General features: G+C 40.4%; 1 protein-coding gene across 6 annotated transcripts in view; it reads right to left on the bottom strand.

Annotated features, from left to right (window-relative positions):
- Positions 1 to 4,290: 4,290 nt before the first annotated feature.
- The window catches only part of SLC17A5 (solute carrier family 17 member 5), a 43,024-nt gene continuing 24,898 nt past the window's right edge, over positions 4,291 to 22,416 (bottom strand). For 4 of the 6 annotated variants that reach the window (XM_072832340.1, XM_072832335.1, XM_072832341.1 and 1 more), the window contains 2 exons: positions 17,520 to 17,610; positions 12,457 to 13,862 (listed from right to left, as the gene is read on the bottom strand). In XM_072832340.1, the coding sequence (XP_072688441.1) occupies positions 17,528 to 17,610 (83 nt within the window). In that variant the 3' untranslated portion in view covers positions 12,457 to 13,862; positions 17,520 to 17,527. Of the gene's footprint in view, positions 5,028 to 12,456; positions 13,863 to 17,519; positions 17,611 to 22,416 lie in introns of those variants that run through there. The other 2 variants (XM_072832338.1, XM_072832339.1) reach the window with 2 other exon arrangements.

Raw genomic sequence — 22,416 nt, 5'->3', positions numbered from 1 at the left:
TCTCTCTCTGTGTCTCTATGAATAAATAAATAAAAACAATCTTTTAAAAAAATTAAAAAATTATTGAAATTAACTCCACTTATTATCTATCTATCTATTGATTGATTTAAATGTGGGACTGCATTGACTAAATTAAAAAAAATTTAATTCCAGTCTAGTTAATGTACAATGTTAGATTAGTTTCAGGTATAAATATAGTGATTCAACAAGTCTATATCTACCTGTTTATTTTTACTTTTTAAATTTGGCCACTAGAAGCTTTAAAATTACACATGCCACTTGTCTTCTATTTCTATTGAGTAGCACTGGCTCAGACAGATCAGGGTCTACATCTTCTAGAACTAGAAAGGGACAGATAGATATCTGAATAAAATCACGGTTCTTTTATAGAAGGAAGAAGTCTTTTCTTTCTGAAATAATACATCATTTTTTCTTTGCAGATATTTAACAGAGAGGATGGATGAAGGGCAAACAATGTGAGGCTATACATTCGCTGAGAACTATTTATGTGAAAATGTGCTGTGCTCAGTGTTGTGGGGGAAAGAAATTGCTGACTGAGTAGGGGAGATAAGATATGTAGGCATGTGAGTGGTGCAGATAATAAAGGCTGTAGGATTTCAGGCTTTGGAGAGAGAGTTTCTGTCTTGTGGGACAATGGAATGCCAGTTTGATCTGAACCTTGAAGGTAGGTGGGGTGTTAATAAGACGAGTCAAGTGATGAGAGTTGGCTCAAGAGGCATTCTAGGTAAAGGGAGAAGCACAGAGAAAATGTTGAGGCAGGAAAGTATACATAGGGTTTTCTAGTTTAGCTGAAGCCGAAGGTTAGGGAAAAAGAAGACAGAGTCACACTGCTAAGAGTCTTACACCACTGGGGCAAATCCTAGCAGCAGCTTTATTCTGGGATGCCTGGTATAAACATTTATTACAGAGGTATGGGCAAGAATAAAACACATCCTTAAGTAACATAGCAAATAAGCTTAATTAATCCAGTCCACTTCTCTCCTATGGCCCCTATGAAGCATTCACAGGTCAGCTCAGGATAGTTTAGTGCTTGGGTGCATTAATGCTGTCCTGGGGTTTATTATTTTTATATTATTTTAAGATTTTATTTATTTATTCATGAGAGACACACAGAGAGAGGCAAAGAGAGAAGCAGGCTCCTTGTGGGGAGCCCAATGCGGGATTCCATCCCAGGACCTTGGGATCATGCCCTGAGCCAAAGGCAGCCGCTCAACCACTGAGCTACCCAGGAGTCCCTATCCCATCTGTGCAATTTATTAGAGGTGGTTATTTTAGGCAATTTACTTAACCTTTCTGCCTCAGGTTCTCTATCTGTAGGATGGGGATGATAACAATATACTTACTTCATAGGGTTGTTGTGAGGATTAAATGTGTTAATATATGTAAAGTTCTTAGAACACATGGTGCATGCACAAAGTATGTGCTTTAAAAGTTTGTTTAAAAAAATTGGTTGGCTATTGCTGGCCACACATAGCTAGGCAGCTAGAAGAATGCAACTGCTAGGGGAAAAAATCTATTTTCAAAATCTGCATATATGTAAGTAATAACCATAACTATATAGATATATATGAAGATATGAACTATGCATATGTATCCATAAAGATAATGTACAGAGCGGATCCTGTGGGAAGAAATACCATTGCCAGGTCAGTCTGGCACAGTGAGGCTAGTTCCACATCCCCTGCAACTCTGCTTTGCTGATGTCCACAGAAATTGTTGCAGCGTTTACAAATAAATTTTCAAGTATTAAACAAAAGCAGTGCGAAATACACTAACGAGGTCTGAGTGTTCTTAACAAAATAAGATATTTTTCAAAATGCAGTGCTGAATTGAGCTTTATTTTCTTTTAAAATTGCACCTCCATGTGCTTCACTGTCTCTCCTTCCCTTTCACTAGGAAAGTGTAAGGGGTGCAGAGTGTTTCCAGAATTTGGATAAATTTAGATAAATTGCTCAAATCCCCCAAGGTGACCCTATATGCCTACTACTACTATACCCCCACTATATGCCAAGGTATCCGGTTTGCCTCAGAGAGGTGTTTTTTCTTCTTTCTCTGTTGTCTGGGTGCAATCACTCTTTCCCTCTCAAAAGTCTTGTTTGGGATGGTAAACTGCCCTGTCCTCCCATCTATAGGAAAAGAAGACTTGCAGGTATTAGTATATCTGGGACTGAGAGTATTCGTGGATGGGGCTTAGGGTTACTGAGGGGCAGAGAGGGAGGCCTAGACGCGCAGCTTTTGAGTTTGGATAGCATCCTGGGCCTCCAGGCCGCCAGGAATCTCTCTTGGACAGGGCGCAGGGTGGCCCTGGGGTCTGGGCGCCCAACAGCGTGGGTCCCAACCCAGACGACGACTCCCTCATCCAGCAGCGCACACTCGGAGCCCTGCAGCCGCAGGACTGCGGGGAAGGCCGGCGGCTAGGCTCTGGCCTGTCCCGGGGGTACTGGGGGGCCTGGGAGGGGGGGATGATCAGGGCCGGCGGCCCCAGCCCGGACCATGCCGCATCCCCCGCACCGACAAACACTTTGACACCAAAAACTGCGGCATTCAGAGCATTCTGTTGATTTTCTAGTCTTGGCTGCAGCTGCTATAGTCCTTGAGGGCAACCGAGTCTCGGACAAGAAACCCCAAACTCCACACATCCTGTAGTGGACAACTGCATTTTTCAGGAATGAACTCCTACCCCACAGGCCTCGGACCAGCTTCTTCGGCCAGACCCTGCTCCCCGCTGCAAGGGCCAATCTGTGTCTTGGGAGATGCACGCGGCCTCCCCCAGCTCGGGCGACCCCTTCTCTCCGGGTCTGGAAGCCAAGTCTGCTCTGCGGGGGCGCCACGTGTCTTTTTTTTTTTTTTTTTTTCCCTCGTGTCTTTTCTTTTTTGCAGACGAGTTAAGAAAAGGTGTGCCAGGTTCTGGGCACTGCCCATTAGGGGTCTCCTGGCGTCTGCCCTTTGCCACTGCAGTGACCCTCCCGCTGGAATGAAGCCGGAGAGCCTTTGCTTTCAGGTCCCGGAGCTTCTGCGGATTTTACAAAATCGTCGTCTTGATACTGTGATCTTAAGTGCGAGTTCTGCATTTTAGGTTAAAAAGCAATTGAAGAGGGTTAGGAAACAATCACTTTTTTTTTTTTTTTTTTTTTTTTGCGTCCCCGCTGCCGCGAGCCCGGGCAGCCGCGGGTGTAGACGCCCGCTGGGGACCCGGGAGGGGCCCCGCGGGGACTTTCCATTGTTCGCGAGGCCCGCGCCCGCCGCGCGCCCGGGGCTGAGTCATTGTAAATTCTTCTCTTTGTGTTTTCTCTCCGTGAGCGCGCAGATGGTTGCTCTAATTGTCATCTTCTTTGCTCAGACAAAAGAAATCTAGTCTTTGATAATTCTGATTCACGAGTCAGCTAAAATAGGAGTCAAACCCAAGTTTCCTGAGCGCTATAAATACCCGCCCCGCCCCGCCCCGCCCTCCGGGAGGTGCCCGCCGCTCCGTTTCGCCGCCGAGGGGCTCCAATCCGGAGGATTTCCCCGGCGACCCGGGTCAGGGTCCTCGATCCTCGCGCTGTGACTGGCCAGTGAAATTGCAATGGATTCCGGGCCTTTGAAGGAGTATGAGTGTGTGTGTACTTTTTCTTAAAAGATTTCATGTATTTATTATTAGAGCGCGAGAGCAGGAGCAGGTGGAGGGAGGCCGAGCGGGAGCCCAGGATTGTGACCTGGGGCAGGCGCTTAGGCGGCTGAGCCGTCCAGGTGCCCCTGGTAGGTGTACTTTGATCATCGGGTCTTTGAAAAGTATTTCTTCAAAATACAAAATCCTAAAAACAAAAAAACAAAAAAAACCCAAATATAAAATCCTCATGCCGAAAATGGTGGACATTATCCTGGAGTAAAGGAGGGAGAACATAGCAGAACTAAGTGGGATTGTCCACAGCGGCTGGTTTTTTGGCAAGTAAATGTGGGTCATTTGGCTTGGCCCGTGGCCCGCCGTGCATATCAACAAGGGCCACTTTGTAGGCCACCGAAGTCACTTTATGCCCAGGCTGAGGTGTGAAGTTTGAAGGGTGATGAAGCTGGGGACAGGGCACTCCAGCCAGTGCCAGAGACCCTGGGTTTGGTGTTGAAAAGCCAAGGCAACTGTCAATTTCAGGCTGACTCCTGAGTGGTTTTTCGGTTTGTTTCTTTGTGTGTGTGTGTGTGTGTGTTTAAACAACGTGAGGTTTTTTTTTCTGACTTAAAATTTTTTTTTTATTTTCAAAAACTTACATAAAAAAGCTCTAAAGAGAAAAGAAATTTAAGTTACCTCTTATCCCACTATCCAGAAATAATTACTGTTAACATTGTGGTGTATGTATTCAGGTTTTTTTTTTTTCTTTTCCTGTGCATATTTTATTTAAACAAAAATGGAATCGCTATATTCAAGAGAATTGAAAACATATGCCCACATAAAAACACCTGTATATGACTGTTCATAGTAGCATTATTCCTAATTGCCAAAATATGGCAATGATCCAAAATATGTTCATCAACTGATGAGTGGATAAACCGGAAGTGGTATATCCATTTAATAGAATATTATTTGGGAATAAAAAGAATAAAGTGCTGATACACACTAGGACATGGAAAGAAGCCAGGTGCACAGACCACATTTATGTGATTCCATTTATATAAAATATCCAGAACAGGCATATTTGTAGAGATAGATAGTAGGTTAGTGGTTGGCAGGGGTTGGAAGGTAGGGGAAATGGAGAGTGACAGCTGGTGTGTATATGGAGTTTCATTGTGAGGTGATGAAATGTTCTGGAATTGGATATGGAACAGTTGCACAACTCTGCGAATACACTAAGAACAACTGAATTGTACACTTTTTAAAAGGTGGATTTTGGGCAGCCCGGGTGGCTCAGCGATTTGGCACCACCTTCGGCCCAGGGTGTGATCCTGGAGACCTGGGATCAAGTCCCACGTCGGGCTTCCTGTGAGGAGCCTGCTTCTCCCTCTGCCTGTGTCTCGGCCTCCCTCTGTCTCTGTCTCTGATAAATGAATAAATAAATAAAATCTTTAAAAAAAAAAGGGCAGATTTTATGTCAATAAAGTCCTGAAAATTAACATAAAATGTAATTGTGCTGTACCTGGTAATATATTATGAATATTTCTCTAATATTCCCAATAACTACTCTTCTGTGACTTTTTGGGGGGGGGGGTAAACTCTACACCCATTGTGGAGCTCACACTTACAACCCGGAGATCAAGAGTTGCACGCTCTTCTCACTGAGCCAGCCAGGTGCCCCTGACATTTTTAATTACCAAAGTGATGCACATTCATTGTAAAAAAAAAAAAAAAAAAAGAATTATTCAGAAAAGTGGGCATTAGAAAGTGACGTATTTCTTCCTCTGTCCCAGCTTCAACACTTTGGGAGTACTGCTTAAAAATTACTTTTGTTGGGGCAACCCTGGTGGCTCAGCAGTTTAGCGCTGCCTTCAGCCCAGGGCATTATCTGGAGACCCAGAATCGAGATCCTTCATGGAGCCTGCTTCTCCCTCTGCCTGTGTCTGTGTTTCTCTCTGTGTGTCTCTCACGAATAAATAAATAAAAATTTAGTTTTTTAGAAAAAAATAAAATAAAAAATAAATTTTTTCTTTTAAAAAAATTACTTTTGTCTCATTCTCTTCTGTTCATAGATGTTTATGTTCAGGGCAAGCCCACTGTCTTGTTTTATTTTTAATTTTCTCCTTTCCCCATCTCTACTCTCATACTCCTTCCCTGCATCGTCACCCACTCTAATATTATTTATTGTATGTTCTTAATTATGCAAATATTCTTGCAAAATATCACATTTTTTGGTATAGGTTTTTAATGTTTGGAAGCGGCATTGTGCTGTAAGTCTTCTTAACACTTTTTGAGGTCTTGGCATGTTCCTGAGTGATATTATTTCATAGTAGACGTCTGCCACATTTAACTTAACGTTTCTCTAATGAGGGACACCTAGGTTGCCTCCAACTCTTGTCACAATAAACAGTGTGATGTGTGTACTTCCTTAAGTACTTAAGCGAATATCACTCTTCAACTATACCCAGGTGGGGGGGCATTCTTTGAGAGGGTCAAAGGACATATTCTTTTTTTTTTTTTTAAGATTTACTTATTTATTTATTTATGATAGACATAGGGAGAGAGAGGGAGAGAGAGAGAGAGAGAGAGAGAGGCAGAGACACAGGCAGAGGGAGAAGCAGGCTCCATGCAGGGAGCCCGACGTGGGACTCGATCCGGGGACTCCAGGATGGCGCCCTTGCTGAAGGCAGGCGCTAAACCGCTGAGCCACCCAGGGATCCCCCAAAGGACATATTCTTATGTAAGTACCTACATTGCACTTTCTGGAACAGATATGCCAGTTTATATTCCCTCTGCTCTCCTTATGGACAAGAATTTTCATCTCCCCCCATCCTTTGCTAACACCTGGTAGCATCAAACTTTCTAATTTTTGCCAATCTGGTGGATCTAAAGTGATATCTCATTATAGTTTTAGTTTACATTTCTATTTGTTTCTATAATTACTAGGGAATTGGATCATCTCTCCATGTACTTGTTTGACATCTAGTCCTCTGTTAAGTGAATCATCTATTCATAGTTTGCTCATTTTTCTCTTGGGTTTTCTGACCTTTTCTGGTTGACCTGCAGGAGCTCTTTGAATATTCTAGATATGAATCTCTTGTACTGACAAGATGTTGCAATCTCTCCTCTGGTCTGTCATCCATTTACTTTGGTATCTTCTGCTGAAGATACTTAATATTGTGAAATCCATCTAATTTTGTCCCTATTTCTAGTCTCTGAAGATATTTTCCAAAATTTTTTTCTGTTTAGCTCCTAATTTACATTACTGCTATTAACAGATCTTTTTCTGTGTATTTATCAACACACACACAATTTGTTTGGATAAAAGTAATAGGAGGGATCCCTGGGTGGCGCAGCGGTTTGGCGCCTGCCTTTGGCCCAGGGCGCGATCCTGGAGACCCGGGATCGAATCCCACGTCGGGCTCCTGATGCATGGGGCCTGCTTCTCCCTCTGCCTATGTCTCTGCCTCTCTCTCTCTCTCTCTCTCTGTGACTATCATAAAAAAAAAAAAAAAAAAGTAATAGGATAAAACAATGCATATTGTTAGGTAACTCTTTTTCATCCTCTAACAAAATGTATGGACTTTCTTCTATATTTATATTCAGATCACTCTCACTTTTCAATGGCTGCATAGTATTCTCTTTTATGAATGTACCATAACTTATTTAATAATTTACTTATTGATGGAAAATTGATAGTATTAAAAAATGTTTAGTGCTTGTTCAAGTATTTTTTTTTAGGTTAGATTACCCTACATAGACTCTCCAGTTCAATGAATATATTTTTTTAATATTGGCTTAAAAATTACTTTACAAAAATGTTGTAATTTTTTATGTTCCATCCCCTTCTTCTTTCCAATCTCTTCAGACTTACAGTGGCAGAAGGGGACTCAGAAGATTTAATAATGTGCACCTCATGCCTGCCTGCTCCTCTGGCCAGTCTAACCCTGGTGAGCAAAAATCACCACTGTTCTTCATCAGCCTAGTTAAGTTCTGTTTTATTGTGTGGGTCAAAATGCAAGGGCAAAAAGAAGGTCTGGTGTCTGAGAGACCCTCCCAGAAAGAACAGAGGCCATGGCAGGGAGGGGAGCCTGTCACAGAGTCAGGAAGAGATGTAGGAAAGAAGGTATAGAAAACACAAGGTGAGGTATTTTTCTCTCCTGCATTCTGAACTTTCACTTCCCAGCGGGAGCCAAGATCCGCCCCCTTCCAAATTCTTGCTTCCCATCCCATAATTTGAAGTAACAAGGTTCATGGAACTAAGACTGGAATATCAACAGCTCTTCTCCTGGGAATCTATTCCTCAGTAACGGCACCGAGTGGGAGGGTTGGTCTGTTGCGCCACACCAGTGTCCCAATCATGGAAGGTTTCAACCTAGTATGTCAGTAGAAATAATGAGTTCGGAGTTTTCACAGAAGCAACTGAATTATGTCCTGGCATGCTTAGGTTTATAGGAAACATTTTAAAAATTCATAGTCCTGTAGAACAAATATAGAATAATTTATTATTATTATTAGGGAAAATGAAATATTCCCTAATTTCATGCATGAGACAATGATACAAGGGAGTCCCAGCTGGGGTCATTCTGAAGCAGGGCTAATTTTACAACTAGGGAGAAGGTAAAAATCTTCAGTGTGCCCTTATGCACAAGTCTTCTTTCTTGTAGGCATCTTTTCAACTAATAAGAAACAATTTTGGGGGCACCCGGATGGGTCAATCTATGAGGCAACTAACTCTTGATTTCTGTTCAGGTCATGATCTCGGGGTTGTGAGAGGGAGCCCCAAGTTGGGCTCTGTGCTGAGCATGGAGCCTGCTTAGGCTTCTCTCTCCCTCTGCTCTCCTCCACTTGTGCTCTCACTCTCTAAAAGAAAAAAAGGAAACAATTTTGTTCTTCAAATAATAATTTGGTTCTGTGCTAGAGATAGATATTGAAGAATTTTTCTTCGGCCTAATGTAATAAGTAAAGCCATTGGGCTTATTTGGTTTTAGTTGGCATTTGGAAGGCTGAGGCCCTGCCGAGCCAGAGATCTCTCTTCATTAACAGTCAGAGAATGTATCTCTGATCCCAGCTTGAAATAAGTCTTGGCCCTGGATTTGCAAGGTGATTGTATTGAGGGCGCTGCACAAATGCTCTTGTCTCTCTGTGCTTCTCTCTAGCTGGAGGTGATCACAAAGAGAATCCTGTGAATGCCTGGGGATCAACTTCCTACTACTGATGATCGAACAATCCAAAGCACTGCAGGCATCTGAAATAGCTTATTGATGTTAAAAAAAAAAAAGTGCACTATAACATTTTATGTAGGTAATTTATCAGATATGCACACTTGAATTTCCTGCAACAGCATCCGGATCCTTCACACTGAACAGTTCTTGAGCATTAGAAAGACCAGACTGTATCCTATCCAGATCACCTTCAATCTCAACCAAACTCCGTGGCAAGCTCAAGTTTCAGGCTGTGGAGTGTGTGAAGTGGTTAAGAGGCCGAGAACGGGCTGCTGGTGGTGCTGTACCGGGAGGCAGGGGTCAATATCCACGCTGGATGCTGAGAGGCTGTGCCTTTTTTGAAAGGCTGGCACATTTCAGTTGCTTCTGCCAAAAAGAGCACTTGAAGAAGAGACTTAATGTGCTATTTAGGATGGTAGGGCTCCCCCTGGCCAAAGTGCGGCCTCTCGCGGGTGAAGGCCTGTGCAGGGAAACAGGTGGTGGTTGAAAGACTTTTCAGCCGTTGCACTAGTGGCTTCTCACTTTACCAGCACAGGATCGCCAGTGACGGGGAACTTCTAAGTTTCCTCCTCCTCCCGCATCAAGATAAAGTGAAAGTAAACAGGCGCTTGGAAATTTACTAGTGTTTTTCCCCATCAGAGCACATGAAAAAGGGTGGCAGAAAATTTGTTACATGTCATTTGTTTTCAATATTGGGTGTACTCAGAGCTTTCCCTCGCAGGAGCTTCTAGAAAGTGCTTTCTTTATTACTCAGAGCACAACTTTTATATTTGGCTTTTCTGCTTAGGGTTACTCTAAAAGGCAAAGGCATCTGAAAAGTCTTTGTGATCCATCTTAATTTACATTTCTATGAAAGAGATAATTTATTCTTTAACTGAAATTAGACATTTACCCCAGGTCTATTTGTCTGAGGCACTAACCCATGCTTTTCCAGAGGGGAACCAGGCCACTTCCTCTGGTGCTCTTCCTGCCTTCTAAATACTCTTATTGATATTTCCCTGTTGAGGGAATTTTATTTAGAACAGTGACACACTACCCCTAGAGAGGAGATTCTTTACTTTGCACCAGGGTCCAAATTCAAACGTCTCTATTTCTGATTTCTTGAAAATGAAACATAGGCTAGGGCAAGAGGGACATTGCGATGGTTAATACAGACTGCTGACTTCAGCCTTTGCCTCCATTTCTTTCCTACCTCTGATTCTCAAGTTCAGCCGGCATACTCACTCCCGCTGCCTTTGATTGTTGGGTGGATAATAATGTTTTTACATGGAACGTTTCAAACTGGAGCCTATGAAGGGGAATAAACTAGAACGTGAGCTCGATGAAAGAAGAGATTTGCTTTTCTTCACTGTTGTACCCTGGGTGCAAAGAACAAAGCCTGGTTCGTAATGAATGCTCAATAAATATTTGTTGCATAACTGGGAGCAGCATTTTGCTTATCTAGAACTAAGCTATTCTTAAATATATTCAAAACCATTTACCATGACTGCCACTTATACTCCATTTCAAGGCTAGCATGTCATTTCTTCGTTAAAAGATGTCAGTCGGTACATTTATTTATTTTTTTTATGGGAAAAAAATATTGAGAAGAACAATACAGGAGATGAAAAATTCAAGATATAGTCCATTTAACCAAAGGTTGATTTGCAAAATATTTTTTAGGAAAGTAAAATATTGAGACAAAGCATATATTGTTATGAGGGAGACAGTGCTGAGATGAACTAAATGTACTTTGCCTTCGAGGTGCTTTCAATGAATCTAACAGGGAGATTACACAAACAAATTCATACCTGTTACAAGGAAAAGGCCATGGAAAAGCAAGGAGACCTGGGTGTCTGACTGAACTCCAGGAAGGCCTACAGTGAAAGGACTGTGTCAAATGCATATCTGTATCCTTAGTGCCTAGCAGAGAGTAGATATTCTGGTTTGTTGAATGAATGAATGAATGATCTTTTCCTGACACTGAGTCCTTGAATTTAAAAAAAAGAAAAAACTGAAAATAAGTAATATGATATTTCAGTGGATGGGAAGAAGAGACCACCTCTAGGAGTTGGAGAAAGTCAACGGTCATGAAATAGGTGGGGGTGAAGAGTGACTTTTGCAGGTCCAAAGAATGAATTTGGTGAAGGTGTGGAGGTGAGGGACAATGGCAAGCAGGTGGGGGAAGAGTTAAGTAGCCAGATGTCACTGCGACCAAGTGTGGTGGGAGATGAGGATGGGATAGGAGGCCTAGGAGTGAGGAGGGTAGGCTGCTGGGTAGTTTACTGGGTAAAGGGAAGTGGGGGTAGGGTTCAGCTTGGGGGAGCATCCTATTCAGCGAGATGAGGTGTGTTGGGACCAATAACGCAGTACGTGTGGCAGTTGGACAGATCAGACTCAAGGCAGTGATGACATTTAACTCCTATTCCAGGTGGAAACAAAAGTCACACAGATCTTATTTAGAAGATGGGAGAGGGATTTAAAAAAAAGTTCAAAAAAAAAAAAAAAAAAAAAACCAGAAAGAAAAAGTTCCAGAGACTTGAAAAACTGGAATGGAAAAGACAGGTGGTTAATAATTATACACCATGTTAGGGGTGGGGCAGAGGAGGATGGGGGGGAATAAAAAAGTGGTTCCCAGCCCAAGCTGAGGTGACCAGGGAAATGGAGCTCCTAACAAGCATAAGGAAAGTGGTGGGAAGAGAGGGTTTTAGTGGGGTGGGGGTGAGGGAGAGAGGTTGGGCTTAAAGAAATCCCAAGCGCAGAGAAGATAGCCAGTTGGGATGTCCAACTGGCAGCTGAAAACCTGGTGGTGATTACACAGTAGCTTGAGCAACAGGTGTTTTTTTTTTTTTTTTTTTTTTTTTTTAAATGATTCTTTAAGTTAAATGGTTACACTGCCACATTTGGTAAGATGAAAGTTAATTCTCTTTCCTACTCCTGGTTGCCTATTTTCATTCTCTCCAGAGGTAACCACTGTTTCTGGTTTCTTGAATATCATTGTAGACATAGTCTTTATGTACCTGTGGGTGTAATGTCCCCAGAAGAATTTTGTATTTTGTTTGTTTGTTTGTTTGTTTTGTATTTTTGTTTTTTAAGACTAGAGAAGACTTGAGTGTCTTTGGGACAGAAGGAAAAGAACAAGAGAGGTAGAAATTGAAGAAGCAAATAGAGGAATTATGAAAGCAAGGAATTAGAGGAGGTCAGAGACGGTATCATCTGTGGTGTAGTCAAATGCTTCAGGGAGAAGAGTGGGCCCTTTGCAGAGCCAGGAAGGGTAGGCTGATGGCCAGAGATTCTTTTTTTTTTTTTTTTTTTTAACATTTTATTTATTTATTCATGAGAGACACACAGAGAGAGGCAGAGACATAGAGAGAGGGAGAAGCAGGCCTCCTGAGAGGAGCCCGCTGTGGGATATGATCTCAGGACCCCAGGATTATGCTGGGCCGAAAGCAGATGCTTAACCACTGAGCCACCCAGGTGCCCCTGGCCAGAGATTCCTAATGCTCTATCACTTAGATGCCCTAAGTCTCCTTGGGCTGGGGGTGGCACAGGGGCACGTGGAGGTAGCCTGGTGACTCGAGGATGGCAGGGACGTAAAATAGCCACTCAGGACACTAGAGAATCCCATAGGGCTGTCAGATCCAAAAATCCATCCAAAAATGTTTATTTTGATGATTTATAAAAGAAATATCACCTTAGCAACTTAAGGCTATTTACAAGTTTAAAAATAAATTTACAGAAATGTATCCACATCATATTACATTAATCAGTTTTACTTAAAATGTTACAAGTGGTGTTAAACAAACATAACAAAACATAAATTGAGTACTAAATCACATAGATGCCCTCGAAGCATGCTCAAAAACCACTGGAAGATGGTTCAGGGAAAAACTGGAAAAGATGATGTCAAGAACCGGAAGTAAGGATGATTACACCACTGGTTGTAGGTGATGTGGCCAAATGAAAGCCACTTCAACTTTAAACTGCAACTAGAAGCTTCCATGTAGATAAATGGGAAAAAATGTGAGAATTGTAAAAAAATTTTTTTACTTACTCTGGTGAAGCTCATTGAACACAGGACTTGGAAATTTATATTCTTATCCACATGAAAGTAGTTTAACTCAAGGATGATATTATTTGTGGTTAACTGGGCATCACACTGTTGTCTTGCAGGTCACATGCCCATCAATATTCCAGCGTGCTGGCAAGGTTAAGGTGTGAGGATGCATCGAAGCCACGGCAGTGGATCTTGCTGCCTGGGCCTCCTCAGGGCTTATCGACACATTAACAGCCCCCAGAGGAAGAACGCCATCTGAAGACTTGGCACTGACCCTGGTCTTGGATGCGGCTCTGGTAAATGCTGGGCACTGTCCCTGAAGTCAGGGAGGGAATGCTTGGCAGCTGCCTGGGCATGCTTCCCTTGGTGTGGCTGCCAGGCCAAATTATACAGTGGCTGGCAGCTCCGTGGAGAGGGTACAGTTTGAGACCTAAGTGTTACAGATTTCTGCCAACAAATAATTTTTATGAGGAAAGTGGTCAAAAACAGGTGTTTGTCAAGACCTGAGAATTATTATCTAGTTTAATTAAGCAAAGGTATAGAGGTGTTCACTTCAGCTCATTCCTTCAAGTATGGTCCTTAAAAATAAATAGAACTCCCATACTTTCTATTGCCTGATTTACAGCCAGATATGTGACCCTCAAGGGTAAGTTCCAGGATACATGTTATTATAATTAAAAACAGCTCATTTTACCAATCTGGCAACTTGTGACATTTCATGATTACAAGCCTTAAAAATTTCATACAATTTTTTTTCTTATACATAGACTGCATATACATTTAAAATATCAAAGGCACTTTTAGGTTACATGATAAACAAAAAATACATTAATAGAGACAGGATTATTTATTGGTTCCTTCAGTTTCTGTGTCCATGTCGATCATCGAGAGCCCAGTTTTGCACTTCACCTTTGGCGAATAGCGAGAAGAAAATGGCACCAAACACATTTATAGCAGCAGCAATATAGAAAACTGTTTGCCATTCTCTAATAGTGTTCTATAGGAAGAAAGAAAAACATGCACATGAGAATAAGTTTTGTTTATAGTTCACTTTGTGGAAAAGGTGGGGTCGACAAGACTGTTAAAACAGAAGCATTATACATAAAGGCCTCATGGTGAAAACAACCGAAATGTCTATCAACCGTGAAATCGTGGTGTATTTGTTCAATTGAATACTATATAGTAACTAAAATGAATTAGCTACAACAATATGGATGCATCTCACAAACAAAATGCTAAGCAGAAGAAGCCAGACAAAAAGAGTATGTATTGAATGACTGCATTATAGAAAATTCCATTATATAAGAGCTCAAAACCACACAAAACTAATCCATGGTGTTAAAAGTTTCATTAAAACGTTCCTCTTGGCAGGGGTGCAAGGGCAATGGGAGCAAGGAGTACCCAGAGGCTTTACAAGAGAGGTAACATTCTGTTTCTTGATTGGGTGTTGGTTACACAAGTGTATTGACTTTGTGAAAACTCATCCAGCCATATACTTAGGATTTGTGTATTTTTACAATACTATTTATTTTTTAAAAAGATTATTTATTTATGTATTTAGAGAGAGAGAGAGAGAGAGGCAGAGACACAGGCAGAGGGAGAAGCAGGCTCCATGCTGGGAGCCCTACAATGGGACTCGATCCCAGGTCTCTCATGATCACACCCCGGGCTGCAGGTGGCGCTAAACCACTGCGCCACCGGGGCTGCTTTACAGCAGTAAATACTATTTACTCAGTTTACTCAAGTTTACTAAAAATAAAACACGTGTTTTTCAATCATGTGTTACTAGGAAAGTAATATGCTGTCCATCACCTTCCAAGTTCTTAGATAGGAGATAAAAGTGATAGATCAAGTAAGGATGAGTTAAGATGGACTTGAAATTTCCACTTTCAGTCCTGGCACACAGAACTCGAGTGGTTCACAAAACAGGACGTGTATGGGATTTGCCAGTTAGGAGATCAACAGAACACAATTGTTCAGCATATAACACAGTGGTATAAAAACATCAGGCAGTTAGCTAATTTCTGGGTCATGTGACTAACAACCATTTTTTGGATTTTTTTTAAAGATTTTATTTATTTATTGAGAGACACACACACACACACACACACACACACACACACACACACACACACACAGAGGCAGAGACACAGAGGCAGAGACACAGGCAGAGGGACAAGCAGGTTCCATGCTGCGAGCCCGACGCAAGACTCGATCTTAGGTCCCCAGGATCACGCCCCGGCTGCAGGTGGCGCTAAACCGCTGCGCCACCGGGGCTGCCCATTTTGCAATGTCAATTTAACTAGAATGCTACATTTGCAGCATTTAGAAAAGAAAAACAAGCAGGGGAATTGGTAATGAGGAAGAAAAAGGAAAGGCACTAGGAGGCTAGCATGAGGTCATTCACATAGGGAAAAAGGAAAATCATGGGGAAAGTAAGCACTCTGTTGTTATGTTATGCTTATCTGAGATGCATGTATTCTGGTGAAAAAAAAATCTTAGAAATCCATCTTAAATTTTAGTAACTATTTAGACAAGCTAACAATATAACTTACTTGTACTAGGCTCATTCCACAAAGTTTTTGAGGCAGTGAAGTAATTTTTAATTGTCAGCAGTTAAAATTGTAAAGACAAATATGTGCTTTTCCTTTTTTTTTTTAAGATTTAATTAATTTGAGAGAGAGAATGTGTGTGCATGTGTGAGCAGCGGTAGGGGCAGAGGCAGAGGGGAGAGTCACAAGCAGACCCCACACTGAGTGCAGAGCCAGATGTAGGGTTCTATCTCATTACCCCGGAGATCATGACTTGAGCCTAAATCAAGAGTCTGATGCTCAGCTGACTCAGCCACTCAGGTGCCCATTTTTCAATTTAAAAAATAATAGTCTTTTAATAACATTAAACAAATGCTATGATAGCAAATCCAAAATCCAGTTCAGTTCCCACTTGACAAACATTCAAGACTCTGAGGAATCCAGATATCCCTTGCAGAAATAATACAATTATCCATAATGAGTGAAATTAATACATGGTAGTACGTTGACTTAGGTTACTATGTGGCCACAACACTTCACAAAGATAGGGTTAAACATTTCTGATGTGACCATGTTGAGACACAGAATTTTAGGGAAAACAAAAAACAACACACAACTTTCCCAACATCCCTTTCTATTAAGTCAGAGAAAACAGTAACAAGAAGACATGGGGTTGTTCAAGTAAGGAATTAGAAAAAATGGGAGCAGGGGTGCCTCGGTGGCTGAGTCAGTTAAGCATCCGACTCTTGACTTCAGCTTAGGTCACGATCTCACGGTGCTGGGATCGAGGCCCTGGTCAGGCTCCCTGCTCAGTGTGGAGTTTGCTTGTTTCCCTCTCCCCCTCCCCCTGTGTGCACAATCTCTCTTTTAAATAAATAAATCTCAAAAATAAAAAACGATGGGAACAGAGAGGAAATAGAACATTCACTGTGGTGAACACATATGCCTGAAATCAGTATATTTGGTAATAAGAAAGTTTGTAAGCGTATCCTGAAATCCTAAGGATTAGATGGTGTTAATTTGATCACAGAGACAAAAAGAAAATTAAGTCTCTTTTAGAGGTTTAAGTCAGCTTCTTGAAAAATATATTTCACCAAGCTTTAGATTTTTTTAAACAGTAGAAATTGGAGTTGGAGGTTATTTATTTTTATTTCCTACACATTGTGGGCAACTTTGACAGTACTGAGTCTCTGCTTACTGATGTGGCACCATGCCACCTTCCAGCTTGAGGCAGAACCAACCCTAGGCACATGGTATTTTGGAGGTTCAGTGCCCTTCCCACACCCTGCTCACTCCTCCAGGGATCCTTCCCCACAAATTGTGTGTTCCCTCCCCTGTGCCCACAGCACTCTGCAGACATTATTTTCTGCAGCATTCATCATACTGTACTTTATTTGATCACATGCAATCTCTAAATGATGAGTTTCTTGAGTGTAGAAGCTTGTTATTTTGCCTTTGGATCCTCAGTATCTGGCATATTAATAATCACTCATGATATGCCCTAGAATGTTTGACTATTTCAGGGCTCACTAACTCATAAAGCAGCCCATTCCATATAGTAGACAGCTTGAAACAGAAAAATTTCCCATTATGTTCTCATTATTTCTCTTCATGGAACTGCCAAGATAAGTCACCATCTTTCATGTAGTTGCCCTTCAATATGTGAAGACATCTACCATGTCTTTACAAGTCTTCTGCTCCTCTCAGTGTTGATCATTTCCCCTGTTCTGTATTCTTTGCCATATGATTTCCTGATACCTCACCTTTGTGGATCTAATTCTTGAATAGCTTTACATCGCCAGTTTGTCTTTGTTGAAATCAAATACATAAATTATTTCTCTTGTATAATAGCACCACTTTTAAGTACTTGTGTGGTGTCAGCTATGACATGGAACTTCACTGAACTGAGTTCTATTGTTCTGTCTAAAAACCAAAGAGTGTTCTTTGAAAATATACCTTCCTGTCCATTATGGCATTTAGTTTTTTGTTGATATAAAGAATTGCATAAGTATAAACATTCAGAATTTTACTCTTAATTAAAATATATTAAATTTTGACATAGATGTGCAAGTTCAAGTGAACTGCATAGACCTTTGCAATTCATAAGCAAATTATCTACTTACATCAGGGGTCAGACTTTTAGCAATGACAGGCCCAACCATTCCTGGAATAGTGGCAAATGTATTTGTGATGCCCAGGAGGATACCAGCATACCTGCAGAAACATTTTCATAGACGTTTATGATTGTGTTACACATTTAAGTAGCTTCTTTCAACAGACAGCTATACTACTTCTAGAATACTCTGTATTTGTATGACATTTCATGTCTAAATGAAATGTCTTACTAAGATAGATTATATTTAGCTAGTGAAAAATTTCCATTTCAATAATTAGCATTCTATCATTATATAGGGGAACATAGCCTCTGAAATGAAAATCCTTTTTACAGTGATTTAGAAAGTATTGAGATTGATTTTCATATATGACTGTATTAGATAGGAAGTTTGGTGTATCTTACAGTTTTTCAGTAAAAAAAAAAAAAAAAAAAAGAATTTATTTCCTGATTAGAAAATCTTTTTCATTGTTGAAAACTAAAAAACAAACAAAAAAACTAAGAAGAAAATAAAATTACCAAAAATTAAAAAAAAAAAGAAAATAAAATTACCCATAGTCCTCCCATATAGAAATAATCAAGATTAACACTTTGGTAAATATCCTATTTTTGTTTATATGTATATATTTCTAATATTATTATGCAAATGAGATAATACTGAACATAACCATTTCACAACTTATATGTTCTACTTATGTATGTGCTTATAGCTAACTCCTCACACACTTCCCAAAAGTAGATGAGTTTGGTATACATTGTGTGTGCATGTGTATGTGTGTGTGTGTGTAACCAAAAAATGCACAAAGGGTGCATTAGATTTAGCTCTGATATTTTTAGCAAGAAAATTTTAAGGTAGTGATGCAGTTAAAAATTGGTTAAGTAAATGGCACATATAATTTATTTTTCATAAAAATCATCTAGGTATATATAAAGTCCAATTGGAACTTTTTTTGAGAGAGAGTGAGCGAGTGTAAGCAGTGAGGGGGTGGTGGGTGGGTAGGGTGGAGGGTGGAGTAGCAAGAGAGAGAGCTGGTCTTAAGCAGACTCCACACCTAGCATAGAGCCTACCTTGGGGTTTGATCTCATGACCCTTATGACCTGAGCCAGAATCAAGAGTTGGAGGCTTAACTGACTGAGCCACCCAGCTGTCCCAAAAACTTTTAATTTTCACAAAATTATCAGTATTATCATAAAATAAAATAAAATTCTGGTCCAAATTTAAAAAGCTTGATATTTATTAGTCCATACAGTCATATTGTGGGATATTACTCTTTCTATTAGTATTTAGGATCCTCATTATCATGGTTGCAGATGACTAATCTGAAGTTTCTCTCCCTATTTTGGATATGGACAAGTGCCTAATGTGGACTGAACTATGTCCTCCCAAAATTCATATGTTGAAGCCCTAACCCTCACTGTGACTGCTTTTGGAAATACAGCTTTAAGGAGGTAATTAAGGTTAAATAAGTGTAGGGTCTTAACCCAATAGGACTGGTGGCTTTATAAGGAGAGGGAAAGAGAGAAATGGCTCTATTTCTATATTTACCAAAGAAAGGCTATGTGAGGACACAGGGAGAAGGAGGCTGTCTGTAAATAAGGAAAATAACTATCACCAGTACCTGACCATACTGATACCCTGATCTCAGACTTTCAGCTTCCAGAACTGTGAGAAAATAAACTATTTTCTTAAGCTACCCAGTCTATGGTATTTTGAGTACAGCCTGAGTTTACTAATACAGTGCCTAAATAAAACATCCTGCTGAACCTAATTCAATGATCTATAAACATCACAAATTTTTATGTTCAAAACTCATTCATATTGGATATAATAACAAAAGAATATGGCACAGGTCTTTTTGCCTTATACTCTTTAGGGAGTTTATCTTAAATTAGCCAAGCTTGGCAGAACCTTTTTTTTTTTTTAAACCATTAACACCTTGGCAGTAGGAGGAATCAATGCAATGTTGCCAGGCCTTTTAAGTGACAGATATTAAGTGCAGATGAATGCTGTGAAATCCTAAATGTCAGCACCGAGAAATTCATTCAAGTATTTATATTACAATGGCCAGGAAGGGCCATGAGAGATGGATGACTGCTTGGAAAAAAACATGTTGTACAGTCAGTCTGCATGTTGTGCCAGTGGAGTACTAGAATGCTGTGGGATTAATAGTTAAAAATCTCTCCAATTCCCCTGTATTAGGGCAACACAATTATCCACAGAAACTCTCTAGTTTAATCTAGAGAAGAAAAGGCTTAGAAAATACCATGAACACATCTATAATGTTAACAGGAATCCTGATTGTTTACTGAAAAACCTTATGTCAGCATGGCTCTAAGTATTTCATATATATCCCATTTTAATAGTAAAATCTACTCCATGAGGTAGGGATTGGTATCCCCATACTATAAAATGAAGAAAGACTGTAAAATGTTACCCAATTTGTCTGATAATTCCAAATCAGTATTTAATATTACAAGGTTATCATCTATAATGCTTCCTTATTAATAATATAGCTATCATTGAACTCAATCTGTAGGAAATACCAGTTTTCTTGAGCTTATTTTTTCCCCATAAGCTCCAGTGCTGAATGCTTAAAAGTCTGTGGTCCTCAAATGTTCTTGTTCTGACTATCAGGGCGTTACCCAGTGTACGGGCACTCAGTTGTTACCAAACAAAAAGCAACTGAACAACCACATGGTCATAAGATATGTAATCTCCCAGGTAAACAAAACACCGAGAACTAGAAACAACTAGTATCCTTTGAACCAAGAAATTTTAGCTGGATAATAAAAGCTGAAAGCTCATCTGAAAGGGTGAATCAAAATATAAGGGAGGGAAATAATTTTCACTTTGATGAGCTTACCTTACATTTGCACAGCTATATACTTTTTAAAAAAGATTATTTATTTATTTATTTATTTATTTATTTATTTATTTATTTATTTATTTATTTATTTATGATAGACAGAGAGAGAGAGGCAGAGACACAGGAGGTGGGAGAAGCAGGCTCCATGTCGGGAGCCTGACGTGGGACTCGATCCCGGGTCTCCGGGATGGCGCCCTGGGCCAAAGGCAGGCGCCAAACCGCTGAGCCACCCAGGGATCCTCCACAGCTATATACTTTTAAAAGTTACTGTGAAAAGTTGTTCACATACATGCATATGGTAATTGCAATCACAAATCTGGTGCATACGTGTACTTACCATTCTCCCAACTTCTAAAATTATTTTTTGGTATCATTTATGTTATTAAACTGTTTAGTTTCATGCCATATCTAGATAAATGTCTTTTTTAAAATTTTTATTTATTTATGATAGTCACACACAGAGAGAGAGAGAGAGGCAGAGACATAGGCAGAGGGAGAAGCAGGCTCCATGCACCAGGAGCCCAACGTGGGATTTGATCCCGGGTCTCCAGGATCGCACCCTGGGCCAAAGGCAGGCGCCAAACCGCTGCGCCACCCAGGGATCCCCCAATAAATGTCTTTTTTGACTCATGACTTACAAAATACTATGGCTAGAACAGAGCCTTTAGGATGTGAAGCTCAACCACTCAGCTGATGCTTGAAGCTCAGTTCCAGGATCCTACCTGTACATCATCCAAGTATATGCTTCAGGACATGACCTTATAACCCCTCCAAGCCACCAGAAGCTTGTACAGATACTAATCAGGGGCCATGTTACTTTCATGTGTCTTCAACATTTGGTACAGTGCCTGGCAGTGTTTGTTAAATGACTAGATCCATTAATCAACATGCTAGGACACTGAAATTTAGTAATTATACATCCATCTAATTATACATCCAATTCGTCTTTTTCATCTTATCTAAAAGGATTATCATAGGAGATCTAGTTGAAATCCTGATATGCCAAATATACAGTGTTCCCTCTATGAACAAGGCTAAAAATGTTAAGAAATTAGACCACTTTGCTATTTTGGCTGCTAGTGATCCAATGGTTGCTCCTTAGTAATCAGTATTTTCTTTTCTAAGAGTTCATCAATCATCCCTTTAATATTTTACTTGGATTCATTAATAACCCTGGTCATGGCACCTGGCTCAAAGTTGCCAGAAAAAAATACTTTATTGCATTATGTGCAAAGGCATTACATTATCAGCTAAGTATATATGCAAGTGTATGTGTGTTCTTTTTTTTTTTTTTTTTTTGTATGAGTGTTCTATTTAATCCTCACAACAATCTTATGAGGCAGGTACCATGTATATTTGTTTTTTTCCCTTCCCAGAAGCTTTTGCTAGATTCCAGGGCTTCTGAAGGACTGAAGGCATCTGATGAATCCTGAACTACATTTCAGCTCCATTAAACCTTCTTTCTGGCTAGCTGGCTAGCGAGCCAATTTTATGTTCCTTACAATTTTTACTTCTTGTATCTACTTAGGTTTTTAAAATTCTTTTTAAATTCTAAGAAGGATTTAATTTATTTATTTATTTATTTATTTATTTATTTCCTTCCTTCCTTCCTTCCTTCCTTCCTTCCTTCCTTCCTTCAGAGAGAGAAAGCACAGGAGTGAGCAAACATGAGTAGGGAGACGGGGAGAAGAAGAAGACTCCTCGCTTCTAAGCTCACTTGTGTGGCTGCTGACAGTGGTCTCAGCTCCCTCCATGTGGGCCTTGCCACCAGGCTGCTAGGTGTCCTCCCTACATGGCAGTTGAGTCATCTGAGACAGACAGCAAGGAAGCTGCTGTGATGCCTTTTATGACCTAGTCAGATATCATTACTTTTGCCATATTCATTAGAAACAAATCAATTAAATCCAGCCCACACTCAAGGGAAGGGGGAAATAGGCTCCATCTTCCAAAGGGAGAAGAGTTGAAGAATTTGTGGATATATTATGAACCACTACAGTTCTCAAGTTCTCATCTCACTCACTTCAAAACTTTTCTTTAACT

The sequence above is a fragment of the Canis lupus genome, chromosome 7 (genome assembly GCF_048164855.1).
Source record: "Canis lupus baileyi chromosome 7, mCanLup2.hap1, whole genome shotgun sequence".
In the NCBI taxonomy this organism is placed as follows: domain Eukaryota; kingdom Metazoa; phylum Chordata; class Mammalia; order Carnivora; family Canidae; genus Canis; species Canis lupus.
This window is presented reverse-complemented; position numbering and strand designations above follow the sequence as displayed.